General features: G+C 36.0%; 2 protein-coding genes across 2 annotated transcripts in view; one reads left to right on the forward strand and one right to left on the reverse strand.

The window, feature by feature from the left end:
* LOC100442747 (UDP-glucuronosyltransferase 2B4-like) overlaps positions 1 to 18,275 on the reverse strand; it is a 243,770-nt gene that overhangs the window by 26,511 nt on the left and 198,984 nt on the right. The window lies entirely within an intron of this gene.
* Positions 270 to 14,807, forward strand: LOC100442376 (UDP-glucuronosyltransferase 2B18-like). The gene is made up of 4 exons (XM_002814804.2): positions 270 to 338; positions 11,565 to 11,696; positions 13,617 to 13,691; positions 14,571 to 14,807. The coding sequence occupies exons 2-4, from the start codon at positions 11,568 to 11,570 to the stop codon at positions 14,805 to 14,807; spliced, it is 441 nt and encodes a 146-aa protein (XP_002814850.2). The 5' UTR covers positions 270 to 338; positions 11,565 to 11,567.

Genomic DNA, 18,275 nt, shown 5'->3' on the forward strand with positions numbered 1-18,275 from the left:
CTCATTTTGGGTCAGTTTAGGATTTCTGTTTCTACCTGGTACAAGTTTGAGAGGATGTTGGTGTCCAAAAATATATCCACTTCTTCTAGGATTTTTTCTTCTAAGAAGATAGCTGTATATTCACATGACAATTCTCTTGTGTCAGTCACCTTTTTGTTGTTGTTGTCTTTTGACTTTTTCCCCCATTAGGAAGACCCATTAGATTACTTGAGACAATGGGGAAGTTGGAAATGTGGCGGTTTTGAACCTGTTGGGGTTTGTAATTTCCTCGCCCAACCTTACCGAATGCTGATTTTGTTGGAGGACTTCACTGTAAACCAGCCAAACCCCTGCCTAAGGTACAAACATTCTGGTTTGATTTGGTGGCTTAGTATTTTCAAAAACAAAAAATGGCTGCACATTTTTCATTCAGACTGTTTGACTCACAGTGAGAGAGAAAGGGAGGTCCAGTAAAGTGACCCTGCCATTAGAACCTCACATGTTTCTCTACCATCACAAGTATGTGAATTTCATTATCATTAAACAACAAAGAGGGATTCTAGGGAGACTTTGAAAACAGAGTTGGTTAAACTAAAGCTTTCATTTTGAACACAGAAGAAAGTATGAGTAATTCCTCTAGAGAGTATGTATAAGGAGATTACCATATACTACAGGTTAATGCTGGATTTTCAGAGAATACATATTGTTTCTGCTCCCTCATGCCTTACAATCTACTTTGAAAGATAAGATATAAACAAATTTTAAAAAGGTCCAAAATGTGTTATGAGGGAACACCACAATCCTAAGGGAACATCCAGAAGAGATTCCAAAGTCATTGGTAATGAAAGTGAGTTCTCAACAATGCTCCAGAATAGGTGAAAGGATGGTGGGGAGGGAAGACAAAGGAGGAAAGCATTTAGCAAAGTAAGGGCAGTTCCTAGGACTCCAAAATTTTGTTTGCAGTAAAAGGCTGAGTAAAAAAGACGATGAAGCTGGAGAGGTAAGTTTGATCCCGATAATTATGAGTTAAAAATATCTATAAAGGGTAATGGGGAGCTACAAAAAAGCGACAAGAAATGAAGTGAGATCATTAGACTTTCTTTTTTGAAAAAGCTCCCAAGATGTTCAATGGATTAGACAGCAGAAAGGCCAGACTGTAAAAGTGTGGATTATTAGGAAATTTTGCATGAGTGTAAGCAATAGATAAAGGAAAAATGGACTGGAATTTTGATAGGAATAATTATGCCTGCTTTGACAATATTATCACTAACTTCATATTGTTTTTTGTGGAAAAATTGTTAATAAAGGTAAACACTTTGTCTTTTGCATATAGTCATCCAGAAATATTATTAACATTGTAATTATTGTGATTTTTTGTTATTACTTCTGATACTATCAACTAGCTAACATGTGACAGCCACTTGAGATATAATTTTTCAATTAACAGGAACTGGTTTTCCAATAAATACAGATTATATTCATTAACAAACTCCTAGAGGACAGATGCTGTGTGGACTTGTTTAAATGTAGGTGCTTAAGTTTGGGCAGTCAGATGAACAAGTTGAGATGCTAAAGTTGTAAGAGTTAAGGCTCTTCACCAGTATTCTAGCTTAAATTGTACACCATTTCTCATCAGTTTTAATGTGTGCCCTCAAAATATTTGCAGCCACATCCAATGTTTACTCACTTTCACTCCAGCATTTAAACCATTTGTCACCGAGATCCCAGAGGTCTACATCTTAGGACATAAAAGGGTCAGTTTATCCTATTAGAGCTGGTGCTTTCTGCCTTATGCCAAGCCTGTAGGACACATCAGTAAAGATCTTGGGGAAGCCTGGGTCTCGACATTGTAGCTGCCTGAAAGAAAAGCACAGAGAAAATGAACAGTGCATGTGTAAGAAAAACAATAATATCTACCAATTGTTTCTGAAAACTGCCCTTAGATTTGAATTACAAAAGAGTTCTGCCAGAATATAGGATGATATTTCTTATGAAGGAACACAAGAACATGATACATTTTACTTTAAGATCATTCTTTTAAGACACAAATAGAAAGCAAGCATTATTTACTATATTATTATATGATCTATTTTTTATTATTATACTTTAAGTTCTAGGGTACATGTGCACAATGTGCAGGTTTGTTACTTAGGTAAACATGTGCCATGTTGGTTTGCTGCACCCATCAACTCATCATTTACATTAGGTATTTCTCCTAACACTGTACCTCCATCAGCCCCCAATACCCAAACAGGACCCGGTGTGCTATGTTCCCTGCCCTGTGTCCATGTGTTCTCATGGACTTATGAGTGACTCCCACTTATGATTGAGAACATGTGGTGTCTGGTTTTCTATCTTTGTGATATTTTGCTGGCAATGATGGCTTCCAGCTTCATCCATGTCCCTAAAAATGACACGAACTCATCCTTTTTTATAGCTGCATAGTATTCCATGGTGTATATGTGCCACATTTTCTTTATCCAGTCTATCATTGATGGACATTTCGATTGGTTCCAAGTCTTTGCTATTGTGAGCAGTGCCACAGTAAACATACATGTGCATGTGTCTTTATAGTAGCGTGATTTATACTCCTTTGGGTATATACCCAGTAATGGGATTGCTGGGTCAAATGATATTTCTAGTTCTAGATCCTTGAGGAATCGCCACACTGTCTTCCACAATGGTTGAACTAATTTACACTCCCACCAACAGTGTAAAAGCATTCGCATTTCTCCACATTCTCTCCAGCATCTGTTGATTCCTGACTTTTTAATGATCACCATTCTAAATGGCATGAGATGGTATCTCATTGTGGTTTTGATTTGCTTTTCTCTGATGACCAGTGATGAAGAGCATTTTTTTCATATGTCTGTTGGCTGCATAAATGTCTTCTTTTGAGAAGTGTCTGTTCATATCCTTTGCCCCCTTTTTAATGGTGCCGTGTGTCTTTTTTCTTGTAAATTTGTCTAAGTTCTTTGTAGATTCCGGATATTAGCCCTTTGTCAGATTGATAGACAGCAAAAATTTTCTCCCATTCTGTAGGTTGCCTGTTCACTCTGATTATAGTTTCTTTTCCTCTGCAGAAGCTCTTTAGTTTAATTAGATCCCATTTTTCAATTTTGGCTTTTGTTGCCATTGCTTTTGGTGCTTTAGTCATGAAGTCTATTCCTATGACTATGTCCTGAATGGCATTGCCTAGGTTTTCTTCTAGGGCTTTTGTGGGTTTAGGTCTTACATTTAAGTCTTTAATCCATCTTGAGTTAATTTTTGTGTAAGGTGTAAGGATGGGATCCAGCTTTAGCTTTTTCCATATGGCTATCATGTTTTCCCAGTGCCATTTATTAAATAGGGAATCTTTCCCCAAACTTATTTTTGTCAGGCTTGTTAAAAATCAGATAGTTGTAGAAGTGTGGTGTTATTTCTGAGGCCTCTGTCTGTTCCATTGGTCTACATATCTGTTTTGGTACCAGTACCATGCTGTTTTGGTTACTGTAGCCTTGTAGTATAGATTGAAGTAAGGTACCATGATGCTTCCAGCTTCATTCTTTTTGCTTAGAATTGTCTTGGCTATGAGGGCTCTTTTTTGGTTCCATATGAACTTTAAAGTAGTTTTTTTTTCAATTCTGTAAAGAAAGTCAGTGGTAGCTTGAAGAGGATGGCATTGAATCTATAAATTACCTTGAGCAGTATGGCCATTTTCATGATATTAATTCTTCCTATCCATGAGCATGGAATGTTCTCCCATTTGCTTGTGTCCTCTTTTATTTCCCTGAGTAGTGGTTTGTAGTACTCCTTGTAGAGGTCCTTCACATCCCTTGTCAGTTGGATTCCTGGGTATTTTATTCTGTTTGTAGCAATTGTGAATGGGAATTCACTCATGATTTGGCTGTCTGTTTGTGTGTTCTTGTTGTATAGGAATGCTTGTGATTTTTGCACATTGATTTTGTATCCTGAGACTTTGCTAAAGTTGCTTATCATCTTAAGGAGGTTCTGGGCTGAGATGATGGGGTTTTCTAATTATACAATCATCATCTGCAAACAGAGATAATTTGGCTTCCTCTTTTCCCTATTGAATACTCTTTATTTCTTTCTCTTGCCCTGGCCAGAACTTCCAAGACATGTTCAATAGGAGTGGTGGGAGAGGGCATCCTTGTCTTGTGTCAGTTTTCAAAGGGAATGCTTCCAGCTTTGGCACATTCAGTATGATATTGGCTGTGGATTTGGCATAAATAACTCTTATTATTTTGAGATTCATTCCTTCAATACCTAGTTTATTGAGAATTTTTAGAATGAAAGGCTGTTGAATTTTGTCAAAGGCCTTTTCTGCATCTATTGAGATTTTCATGTGCTTTTTGTCGTTGGTTCTGTTTATGTGATGGATAATGTTTATTGATTTGCATATGTTGAACCAGCCTTGCATCCCAGGGATGAAGCAAACTAGTTAATGGTGGATAAGATTTTTGATGTGCTGCTGGATTCAGTTTGCCTGTATTTTGTTGAGGATTTTCGCATGGATGTTCATCAGGGATATTGGACCAAAATTCTCTTTTTTTTTTTTTTTTTTCGTTTCTCTGCCAGGCCTTGTTATCAGAATGATGCTGGTCTCATAAAACGAGTTAGGGAGGATTCCCTCTTCTTCTATTGATTGGAATAGTTTTAGATGGAATGGTATCACTCCTCTTTGTAGCTCTGGTAGATTTCAGCTGTGAATCCTTGTGGTCCTGGACTTTTTTTGGTTGCTAGGCTATTAATTATTGCCTCAATTTCAGAACTGTTATTGGTCTATTCAGAGTTTTAACTTCTTCCTGGTTTAGTCTTGGGAGGGTGTATGTGCCCAGGAATTTATCTATTTCTTTTAGATTTTCTAGTTTATTTGCATAGAGGTGTTCATAGTTTTCTCGTATGGTAGTTTGTATTTCTGTGGGATCCATGGTGATATCCTGTTGATCATTTTTTATTGCATCTATTTGATTCTTCTCTCTTTTCTTCTTTATTAGTCTTGCTAGAGTTCTATCAGTTCTTTTGATCTTTTCAAAAAACCATCTCCTGTATTCATTGATTTTTGAACTTTTTTTGTGTCTCTATCTCCTTCAGATCTGCTCTGATCTTCATTATCTTGTCTTCTGCTAGCCTTTGAATATTTTACTCCTGCTTCTCTAGTTTTTTTATTGGTGATTTTAGGGTGTCAATTTTAGAGCTTTCCTGATTTCTCTTGTGGGCATTTAGTGCTATAAATTTCCCTCTACACACTGCTTTAAATGTGTCCCAGAGATCTGGTACATTGTGTCTTTTTTCTCAATGGTTTCAAAGAACACTTTTATCTCTGCCTTCATTTTGTTATATACCCAGTAGTCATTCAGAGGCAGCTTGTTCAGTTTCCATGTAGTTGTCTGGTTTTTAGTGAGTTTCTTAATCCTGAATTCTAATTTGATTGCTCTGTGGTCTGAGAGACAGTTTGTCATAATTTCTGTTCTTTTACATTTGCTGAGGAGTCTTTCACTGCCACTTATGTGGTCAATTTTAGAATAAGTGTGATGTGGTGCTGAGAAGAGTGTATATTCTGTTTATTTTGGGTGGAGAGTTCTGTAGATGTCTATTAGATCTGCTTGATCCAGAGCTGAATTCAAGCCAATACACTGGTCTTTTAAACTGGAAATGGAAACCTTCTCCCCAGGACAACTCAGAGAGAAAGTACTTAACTTCACCATCAACACCCAAAGCTAAAATTCTAATCTTTGTTAGATTTCTGTATCATTAATCTGTCTAATATTGATAGTGAGGTGTTAAAGTCTCCTATTATTAATTTGTGGAAGTCTAAGTCTCTTTGTAGTTCTCCAAGAACTTGCTTTATGAGTCTGGTTCCTCCTGTATTGCATGCATATATATTTAGGATAGCTAGCTCTTCTTGTTGAATTGACCCCTTTACCACTATGAAATGGCCTTCTTTGTCTGTTTTGATCTTTGTTGGTTTAAAGTCTGTTTTATCAGAGACCTGGATTGCAACCCATGCTTCTTTTTTTTTTTTTTTTTTTTTTGGCTTTCCATTTTCTTAGTAGATATCTTCCTCCATCTCTTTATTTCGAGCCTATGTGTGTCTTTGCACGTGAGATGGGTCTCATGAATACAGGACGCTGATGGGTCTTGACTCTTTATCAAATTTGCCAGTGTTTGTCTTTTAATTGGGGTATTTAGCCTATTTACATTTAAGGTTAATATTGTTATATGTGAATTTGATCCTGTCATTATGATGCTAGCTGGTTATTTCACCCATTAATTGATGCAGTTTCTTCATAGTGTCAATGGCCTTTACAATTTGGCATGTTTTTGTAGTGGTTGGTACTGGTTGTTCCTTTCCATGTTTAGTGCTCCCTTCAGGAGCTCTTGTAAGGCAGGTCTGGTGGTGACAAAATCTCCCAGCATTTGCTTGTGTGTAAAGGATTTTATTTCTCCTTCACTTATGTATCTTACTTTGGCTGGATATGAAATTCTGGGCTGAAAATTCTTTTCTTTAAGAATGTTGAATATTGGCCCCCACTCTCTTCTGGCTTGTAGGGTTTCTGCTGAGAGATCCACTGTTAGTCTGATGGGCTTCACTTTGTGTGTAACTCAACCTTTCTCTCTGGCTGCCCTTAACATTTTTTCCTTCATTTCAACTTTGGAGAATCTGACAATTATGTGTGTTGGGGTTGCTTTTCTCAAGGAGTATCTTTGTGGTGTTCTCTGTATTTCCTGAATTTGAATGTTGGCCTGCCTTGCTAGGTTAAGGAACTTCTCCTGGATAATAACCTGAAGAGTGTTTTCTAATTTGATTCCATTCTCCCCATCAGTTTCAGGTACACCAAGCAAACATAGATTTGGTCTTTTCATATATTCCCATTTTTCTTGGAGGTTTTGTTCATTTATTTTCACCTTTTTTTCTCTAATCTTGTCTTCTCACTTTATGTCATTAATATGATCTTCAATCACTGATATCCTTTCTTCTGCTTGATTGAATTGGCTACTAAAGCTTGTATATGCTTCACAAACTTCTTGTACTGTGCTTTTCAGGTCCATCAGGTCATTTAAGCTCTTCTCTACACTGGTTATTCTAGATAGCCATTTGTGTAACCTTTTCTCAAGTTTTTTAGCTTCCTTGTGATGGTTTAGAATATTCTCCTTTAGCTTGGAGAAGTTTGTTATTATGGACTTTTTGAAGCCTACTTCTGTCAATGCAGCAAACTCATTTTCCATCCAGTTTTGCTCCCTTGCTGGTGAGGAGTTGTTTTCCTTTGGAGAAGAGGCTTTCTGGTTTTTGGAATTTTCTCCTTTTCTGCTCTTGTTTCTCCTCATATTTGTGGTTTTATCTAATTTGGTCTTTGATGTTGGTGACCTATGGATGGGTTTTTGGTGTGGATGTCCTTTTTGTTGATGTTGATGATATTCCTTTCTGTTTGTTAGTTTTCCTTCTAACATACAGGCCCCTCAGCTGCAGGTCTGCTGGAATTTGCTGGAGGTCCACTCCAGACCCAGTTTGCCTTGTATCACCAGCGGAGGCTGCAGAACAGCAAATAATGCTGCCTGATCCTACCTCTGGAAACTTCATGCCAGAGGGGAACCGACTTGTATGAGGTGTCTGTCAGCCCCTACTGGGAGGTGTCTTCCAGTCAGGCTACAGAGTTGTCAGGGACCCACTTGAGGAGGCAGTCTGTCCATTATCAGAGTTCAAACAGCATGCTGGGAGAACCACTGCTTTCTTCAGAGCTGTCAGGCAAGGGTATTTAATTCTGAAGAAGCTGTCTGCTGCCTTTTGTTCAGATATGCCCTGCCCCCAGAGGTGGAATCTAGAGATGCAGTAGGCCTTGCTGAGCTGCAGTGGGCTCTGCCCAGTTCAAGGTTCCTTGCCACTTTGTTTACATTGTGAGCATGGAACTGCTTACTCAAGCCTCAGCAATGGCAGATACCCCTCCCCCCATCAAGCTCCAACATCCCAGGTTGATCTCAGACTGCTGCGCTAGCAGCAAGCAAAGCTCTGTGGGTGTGGGACCCACCAAGACAGGCATGAGAGGGAATCTCCTGGTCTGCTGGTTGTGAAGACCATGGGAGAAGCACAGTATTTGGGCAGAAGTGTACTTTTCCTCCAGGTACAGTCACTCACTGCTTCCCTTGGTGAGGAAAGGGAAATCCCCCAACCCCTTGTGCTTCCCAGGTGAGGAGACAGCCCACCCTGCTTCAGCTTGCCCTCTGTGGGCTACACCCACTGTCCAACCAGTCCCAGTGAGATGAACCGTGTACCTCAGTTGGAAATGCAGGAATCACTCGTCTTCTGTATAAATCTCACTGGGAGCTGTAGACCAGAGCTGTTCCTATTCAGCCATCTTGGAATGACTCCTATATAATCTCTTAAGAGATCTTTTTGTCTACCTTATTAGAAGTAACATAAAACCGAAATCTTTTTGTTGTTGTTGTTGTTGTTGTTGTTGGAGTCTCACTCTGTCACCCAGGCTGGAGTGCAGTGGCGCGATCTCGGCTCACTGCAAGCTCCGCCTCCCCGGTTCATGTCATTCTTCTGCCTCAGCTTCCCAAGTAGCTGGGACTACAGGTACCCGCCACCATGCCCGGCTAATTTTTTCTTTGCATTTTTAGTTGAGATGGGGTTTCACTGTGTTAGCCAGCATGGTCTTGATCTCGTGACTTCGTGATCTGCCTGCCTCGGCCTCCCAAAGTGCTAGGATTACAGGCATGAGCCACCGCACTCAGCCAAAACTGAAATTTTAATCAAGATAAAATCCAATATGTATGTTGAATAAAAATTGCTTAAGCTCTATATGGTAACTTTCTCAAGCAACAAAAACAGAGGTAAAATGAATGAAAATTCTATGTAGTATCCAATTATTATTATTATTTCATATTATTCTCAAAAAATCACTATTAACATTAAAGAAAATTGATAGTGACAGTAGAAGATGGAAGAGTGCAGGTGCAGAAGGAGGACAGCGGCAAGAATGATTAGTAATACAAAAGTGATCATTACTACTACTAGCTCTTGTTATTAACTTGCAGAATGAAGATTTGAATTTAGATCAATAGTTGTGAAGGCTGTCTTTAGTTCTTTACCACATAAAATGGTTGTTACACTTAATTTCTTGCCTTTCCATTAAGTATTAGATTTTCACATAATTTTTATATATTTTAAAAGAATAAGATACTTGGTAAAAAGTATTAAGTGCTTTAAAAATACATATAGCCATTGGCTTCATGATATACTCACATGAAACTATACAGAGGAAAACTAAATCATGATATACAAATTCAATATTTGTGGCAGATAGAAAATAAACTGTGATAGTAATTTAAATATCTTACATTAAGAAATGATTAATAACTTATAAAATGTGCAAACCAAGCAATTACAATTATTTCACTGAAAACCATAGTACAAATATAGTTGGAAGTTAAAGAACAAAATGATGAATAAAACAAGACCACAATTTTTTCAGTAGGATAAAAAGGTATATCCAATAAGATTAAAATGTTCTAAATAAACATCACATATGTACTATGAGTTATGTAAACATAAAAAAGACCATAAAATGCCTACACATTTTATATAGGAATATTTTTAGACAGAGATTATGAGGGAAATTTTTTTTTTTTTTTAGTTTTTATGCTGTGACAACATTTCTTACATTCGTCTGACATTATTTTTACAAATATAGCACAAAATGAGATAAGTGATGAATGTATAAACAGACGTTTTATAACTTCAATATGGGGTGGATAAAGATGACTTTGGGCAGCAAGCCAGTAAGACAAAACATTGAACACAAGTTACATTAAATATGGCTACAGGTAACTGGAACCACACAGAATACCTGGATGTCCTACTTATTACTTGGAATAGCATTAAAAAGACTCTCATGTTAGCGATGATGTTAGAAGGCTGAAATTATATTTTTGAAAAATACTTGGCAACATATGGTGTGCATGGACAAACATCAGAAGTTTTATTCTTTGTTTTGGTAAACAATAGTTACAAAAAGAAGATTTACCACTATGATTAAGATCTAAAAGTATATCCACTTGTTATGTTGGAAGTGATTTGTCATTACTTTACAAAAAGAAAATAATAATAATAAATACAAAACAAAAGGAACAATAACAATAAAAAGATGAGCATACAATTTTGACATAATATCCAGGAAACTTTTGGATATACATGTCTTTCTTCCTTTCTTTCCTTCTTTCTTTTCTTTTTTCTTTCTCCTTTTTTCCTTTTCTTTCTTTTCCTTCCTTCTTTCCTTCCTTCCTCTCTCCCTCCTTCCTTTCCATTCACTTCCCTTCCCAACTCTTTTCCCTTTCCTTTCCTTTAATTTCCTTTCCTTTCCCTCACTTTCATTTCCTTTCCTTTCCTTTTCTTTCCTTTCCTTTCTTTTCCATTCCCTTCTCCTTCCTTTCTTCCTTCCTTCATTTCTTCTTTTCTTTTCTTTCTTTCTTTGTCTTTATTTCTTTTCGATGAGAATACACATCACAATCTGGAATGATAGAGTGTATCTAATTTAAAAATAGGAAAACATTGTTAACCATCAGTCAGAGTAACTATCAATCAATTCTAAACAAACACATATTCATCAGGGCTTTGTATAGTATGAGGGAGCTACTCTAGGGAGTAAGCAGGTCTCCACTGGAGAACGGTCTGGTGGCCTTTCCAACTCTCCAGGTAGACTCTCCTAAGTGCTCCCTGTGAGACACAGCAAAGTTATGAAGAGGTCCCTTTACAGACAGTTATAAATAAAACATCAATTTGTCAATGTAATTTCAGGAAAAATAAATGTGAAAGTCACATCTAAACAATGACCTGAGAAATATGACTACTCAATTATGTAACTGTATACTACATAATTCTATATTGTAAATGGGATTTTTAGGAGTTCTTCATAGAAATTTCAAACCACAATACCAGACTCTAGATTGTCAGTGATTCTTAAACTACAGAAATAAGGTTTTTTGTGGAGGTGGGGGAGTAGGAAGACAAGAAAGTCTGAGAAATTTCAAGTGAGGTATAAAGAATTATAGAGCTAAGGAAACAATGATATAAATTCTTTCCAATTTTAACTTTTCCCCATTGCTCAAAGGCAGGTGTAATGGCTCCAAGGATTCCTAACTAAAAGAATTCTAGAGGAAAATCTTCCTCTGACCACAGATATTTACTAGAACTACAGTGACATAGAATTAAAACAAAGTAATTCTACCTTCCAATAACCTATATTAGTAATTATAACAATATAAATGAAGAGTATATGTATAATATTTTCCAGTGTTATTTTCTTCTACTACAGTATAACAGCTGTTTCATTTCTTTCTTATACACACATACCTACATGGGTACACACTCATATTTACACAGATATGCATAATGGAGACCATCAATCTCATATTACATATTTCCTTTCAAAGAAACTGAGAAATTAGGTCAGTTAAAAACACAGTCAGTACTCCAAAAGTTCCTGATAATACTTGATTTTCTTTGCTTAGATGTTTGGAACAATCTCTTCAATAGTGCTTTCTGTCCTGACACTTTTGTGATGGAGCAAATTCTATCTTCATAGGAAATGGAAGAGTTTGTACAGAGCTCTGGAGAAAATGGTGTTGTGGTGTTTTCTCTGGGGTCGATGGTCAGTAACATGACAGAAGAAAGGACCAATGTGATTGCATCAGCCCTTGCCCAGATCCCACAAAAGGTCAGATAAAGTGCTTTAATGGTGAACAGCTACTGAATGAGTCTATTAAACTGTAAAGAGTCCAGTCATAGAAATTTTCTGCCTGCAACATTAACTGATAGAATAGTTCTAATTATCTCAGATATCTGTTCAAAAAAATATGGAAGATGCTAAAATAGCAAAGAGAAGAGTTTTCATTGATAATAATATTGGCATTAACACTGCGACAAGAAAGAAATAAATTTAAAAGTTGCATGTGAAGTTTTGGTATTATCATGATATTGTAGACATGTACATAGAAATCACTGAATTCTGCCCTGTAATTTTCTCATTTTTCTTACAGAGTTCCTGAGGGCACTGTACACACTACAAATATTCCCAAAAAGGAGTCAGATGTTGTTGAGTTACTGCACTATCACAATAACAATAAACAGGCATTGAAAAAAGTCTGAAATACATCATGGAATTTAGGCTTGCCATGTAATCTGGCCTCTGGTATTTACTATACATGTTGGAATACCCCTATTTAGTGTGCTGTTCAGGGTCCTACTCAGAAAAAGGATGTCGTTGCCAAGAAAACCCCAATTCCAGGTATCCACCTAGTTGACAAAATTTATAGAAAATAGAAAACTTGCCTGGCCTGCTGGACTGGACCCTGCTAATGCCTTAAGCAGGAAAATGTAATGGAACAGGTGGAAATGGAATCCTGCTTTTAGGATAGACTCTGTACATTATAAAATATGACCCCACAAAACCTCGCTCTAACCACCAGTTAACACCTCCTCCAGATTGAGGAAGGAAAAAAGAATACAAGGAGTCAAGGAGAAGGATACCACTCATGGAAAGAGGTTCAGATGCCCCTACTCCACAAAATACAGTAGAAACTCATTTTCCAATATGCAGAATACACTTGCAATCTTTCTATTTGTGAGTTACTTTTTAATTTTCTAACTGACACAGTGTTCTCCTAATGACCTATGCTATTTTTTTTTCTGAAAACACAAAGTTACTTTAACACTCCTATAGCAAATGTAAAGTAAACACTTGTAAATTATACTTTAGTTTATCAGGATCTCTTAGAAATTCTAAAATCAGTTACATTATTTTGGTAATGGGCATGGGAATGGCTTGGCTAAAGCAGACCATATTACTTAGTGCTGGTCATGCTTTGTAGTTCATCATTTATATGTTAATGATCAGGTAAGCAAAATTTGGAAAAATACACAATTTTATACACTTTCAGCAGTTATATTGTTATTCATAAGTTGCAAATGGGCTTTTTTTCCTACAATGAAAAGACTTGCATAACTAGCAATACTGATAATACTCTGAATTTGTGTGAAAAATTGACACTTGAAATTTTTCTTGACGTAGAGCAGGATAAATTGTATTGTGAAAGAAGTTAAACACACTACCTACATAACGTTAATTTATTTCTCAAATGTAGCTGTTTTATAGATGTAGTTTTTTTGTAAATCAAAGATATCAAACTGATAAACTAATAGATAAAGTCTTCTCATATCATTAAAAAACAAATTAATATTAAATTTGGAAGATTACAGCCAGAATAAATACATAAAATAAGTGTATGGGTCATCACTAATTAGTTGCCACTTTTTTACACTAGAATTATAATGAGTGGCTAACAATTTCTTAAATATTTAAATTTTTCATTGATAATCCAATGTGTCTAACCTAGTATGTTGGAAATATTATGATTTCCTTATATACCAAACATTTTTTTAAGTAAGGATATAACATGGCAGGATTCAATTTACCTCATACTTTTAGTAATTTTCATTACCTAATATCTTGTTCTCATTTCTTCATTTTTCATATAAAAGGGACTTAACTAGCTGATTGTCAAAGTCTTTAGATTTCCAACATGTTATAACTTTGGAGTTCTACTCATGGCACAATATATTTTCCTCACCCTCACAGGTTCTATGGAGAATTGATGGCAAAAAAACAAATACTTTAGGATCTAATACTCGACTGTACAAGTGGATACCCAGAATGACCTTCTTGATAAGACTCTAGAGAACAAACACGGAATATATGAATAAGAGCCAATTAGAATGATAATAGTTCAACATGAAACATGCTTATTGAATATTTACTATTGAAAATCTACAAAATAAAATATTACTTCTTCATATGTATTTTCCATTCTTGTGAGGAAAAGGAGAACTGTAATAGTTGTAATTTTATTATATGCACTCATATTCTTTATCATTGGAATCAAAGTATTTTTATTTTAGGTGTAATTACCATTCATAGTTTCTCAATAACTTCCTGGGTTGTCTCTCTGTCTCCTATTTCTATGACTTTACCTGTCCTTTGTAATATTACAGGGTTATTTCAAATGACACTGAAAAATAACAGTTCCTCTTCCATTACCACTGACTGCATTTTCTTTGGGAATAAATCCCCAATCTTCACATAAAGTGGCAACATTTTTTATGATGAAGTGTGGTCTATCCTTCCTATGTTCCAGCACCACATCAACCCCACTCCCTGCTGCCTTGCACACCCCACATATCACACTGAGTGACTGCACTGTTTTTTTAAGATAACCTGTTTTTACATGCCCAATCTTATTCTTTTATTTTTTGCACATTTTAAGGTTTTCATTTAAAATGTGTTTTATCGTTTTGTCCACCTGGCAACCTTAATTCATTTTTCTAGCCTGAAGTCACATACACCACCACCTCTTCATATAGCCATCAGTTATCTCTCCAGCAGAAGTAGGTACTTATTTCTCTGAAATCTAAAAGCAATTTCCATGCAGTTTAATAGGCATAATAATACTATCTAGAGAATATTGATTCTTTCAGTGCCTCATATTGTTTCTCATTTTATTCTTTACTCATAATTATTAACTTTGTTAAAATTAATCCAATTCTAGGTCACCTAAAAGCCAGAGCTTTTATAACTCATGGTGGAAGCAAAGGCATCTATGAGGCAATCTACCATGGGATCCCTATGGTGGGGCTTCCTTTGTTTTTGGAACAGCCTGATAACATTGCTCACATGCAGGTCAAGGGAGCAGCTGTCAGATTGGATTTTGACACAATGTCGAGTACAGATTTGGTGAATGCACTGAAGACAGTAATTAATGATCCTTTGTAAGTATAACAATATTTTTCACTAGCTGGTATTTATAGATAGCTTCTCTTGTTAGTAGTGACAATGAGTTTCATCCTTTTTGTAAGAGACTAATTTTTAAAGAATTTAAATGATTTAACTAATGGTAAAACTGCTTTTACTTTCTACCAGATAGTAATTTCAAAGTTACATTTGAAACTCATACATTTAATAGGTCACCAATTTCTGCAATAACTGTTCTACACAAAAATAATATTGAAGACATATAGATAATTATTATGAATATACGTTTTTAGAAATTAGAGAATACACAATGAAAAGGAATAATGAACTGGGGGAAACATAATAAAATATTCAAATCCAGTAAATAACATTTCTGAAAGTATAGCCTATTTTCCTAAAAATTTTATTATGATGATTTTAAGAAATTTGATGGGATATAATGTTGGGGTGATCAAACCCAACACCAGGTCATATGAGTGACAGAGTCTGGCAGAGTCAAAGGATTGAGAAAAAGACAGTTTGAGAGAGAAAGGTGGGACCAGGGGGCCATCATGATTGTAGAGGCTGCAAAGGCCCACAGCTCTGGGAGCTCACGCTATTTATTGATAATCCAACAAAGAAACAGGTGGTGAGAATGTGGAGGTTGAAAGGACAGATACATGATCTACAGCTGTGGTAGTTTAGCATTTATAAGGAACATGTTCTGCTACTTGAGATAATGGGAATACAATTGATCGAGGAGCCTAGGAAGGCTAGAACCAAGGACAAGCAAGTCTAGAAACATGCCAGAGGACTTTATATCAGATATGTAAGCCCTGACTCAGCTTTCTTCCCAACACTCAGCTTTTTCCAAACATATAATTTATAAGCATAAAACTCACCTATTTAAAGTGTAAAATTTAAATATATTTGATGTATTTAATTGTGAATCCTTCACCATAGTACAATTTTAGAACATTTTTATGACTCCAAAATAAAACTTATAGTGCATTGTCACTCTCTAAAAACCCCTAGTCTAGGAAAATATTAATTTGTTGTCTTTCTTGTTATATTATACTCTCTGTATATTTCATACAAATGAAGTCATACAATTTATGGTGTTTTGTAAATGGCTTCTTTCACTTCTTATAATTTTTTTTCAGTTTCAATCATGTTGTTGCACATATCAGAACTTTGTTTCTTTTTTTGATATATAATATTCTTCGGCATGAATACACACTTTGAATTTACACACTTATCAGGTAATGGACACTTTAGTTATTCCAAATTTTTGCTCTCAGGAACATTGTTAAGAATAGTTTTTTTTAAATTTATTTTATTATTATTATACTTTAAGTTTTAGGGTACATGTGCACAACATGCAGGTTGGTTACATATGTATACATGTGTTATGATGTATATGTGCTACATTTTCTTAATCCAGTCTATCATTGTTGGACATTTGGGTTGGTTCCAAGTCTTTGCTATTGTGAATAGTGCCACAAGAAACATACGTGTGCATGTGTCTTTATAGCAGCATGATTTATAGTCCTTTGGGTATATACCCAGTAATGGGATGGCTGGGTCAAATGGTATTTCTAGTTCTAGATCCCTGAGGAATCACCACACTGACATCCACAAGGGTCGAACTAGTTTACAGTCCCACCAACAGTGTAAAATTGTTCCTATTTCTCCGCATCCTCTCCAGCACCTGTTGTTTCCTGACTTTTTAATGATTTCCATTCTAACTGGCGTGAGATGGTATCTTATTGTGGTTTTGATTTGCATTTCTGTGATGGCCAGTGATGATGAGCATTTTTTCATGTGTCTTTTGGCTGCATAAATGTCTTCATTCGAGAAGTGTCTGTTCATATCTTTCCCCAATATTTGGTCAGGTTATTTGTTTTTTTCTTGTAAATTAGTTGTAGTTCATTGTAGATTCTGGATATTAGCCCTTTGTCAGATGAGTAGATTGCAAAAATTTTCTCCCATTCTGTAGGTTTCCTGTTCAGTCTAATGGTAGTTTCTTTTGCTGTGCAGAAGCTCTTTAGTTTAATTAGATTCCATTTGTCAATTTTGGCTTTTGTTTCCATTGCTTTTGATGTTTTAGACATGAAGTCCTTGCCCATGCCTATGTCCTGAAAGGTATTGCCCAGGTTTTCTTCTAGGGTTTTTTTATAGTTTTAGGTCTAACATTTAAATCTTTAATCCATCTTGAATTAATTTTTGTATAAGATTTAAGGAAGGGATCCAGTTTCAGCTTTCTACATATGGCTAGCCAGCTTTCCCAGAACCACTTATTAAATAGGGAATCGTTTCCCCATTTCTTATTTTTATCAGGTTTGTAAAAGATCAAATGGTTGTAGATGTGTGGTATTATTTCTGTAGGTTCTGTTCTGTTCCATTGGTCTATATCTCTGTTTTGGTACCAGTACCATGCTGTTTTGGTTACTATAGCCTTGTAGTATAGTTTGAAGTCAAGTAGCATGATGCCTCCAGCTTTGTTCTTTTTGCTTGGGATTTTCTTGTCAATGTGGGGTCTTTTTTAGTTCCATATGAACTTTAAAGTAGATTTTTCCAATTTTTTGAAGAAAGTCATTGGTAGCTTGATGGGGATGGCATTGAATCTATAAATTACCTTGGGCAGTATGGCCATTTTCATGATATTGATTCTTCCTATCCATGAGCATGGAATGCTCTTCCATTTGTTTGCATCCTCTTTTATTTTACTGAGCATTGGTTGGTAGCTCTCCTTGAAGAGATCCTTCACATCCCTTTTAAGTTGGATTCCTGGTATTTTATTCTCTTTGAAGCAATTGTGAATGGGAGTTCACTCATTATTTGGCACTCTGATTTTCTATTATTAGTGTATAAGAATGCTTGTGATTTTTGCACACTGATTTTGTATCCTGAGACTGTTGAAGTTGCTTATCCGCTTAAGGAGATTTTGGGCTGAGATGATGGGGTCTTCTAAATATACAAACATGTCATCTGCAAACAGGGACAATTTGACTTCCTCTCTTCCTAATTGAATATCCTTTATTTCTTTCTCCTGCCTTATTGCCCTGGCCAGAACTTCCAACACGATGTTGAATAGGAGTGGTGAGAGAGGGCATCCCTGTCTTGTGCCAGTTTTCAAAGGAAACGCTTCCAGTTTTTGCCCATTCAGTATAATATTGGCTGTGGTTTGTCATAGATAGCTCTTATTATTTTGAGATACGTCCCATCAATGCCTAATTTATTGAGAGTTTTTAGCATGAAGAGTTGTTGAATTTTGTCAAAGGCCTTTTCTGCATCTATTAAGATAATCATGTGGTTTTTCTCTTTGGTTCTGTTTATGCTGGATTACATTTATTGATTTGCATATGTTGCATCCCAGGGATGAAGCCCACTTGATCATGGTGGATAAGCATTTTAATATGCTGCTGGATTCGGTTTGCCAGTATTTTACTGAGGATTTTTTCATCAGTGCTCATCAGGAATATTGGTCTAAAGTTCTCTTTTTTTTTG

This window comes from Pongo abelii, chromosome 3 (genome assembly GCF_028885655.2).
Source record: "Pongo abelii isolate AG06213 chromosome 3, NHGRI_mPonAbe1-v2.0_pri, whole genome shotgun sequence".
Taxonomy (NCBI): domain Eukaryota; kingdom Metazoa; phylum Chordata; class Mammalia; order Primates; family Hominidae; genus Pongo; species Pongo abelii.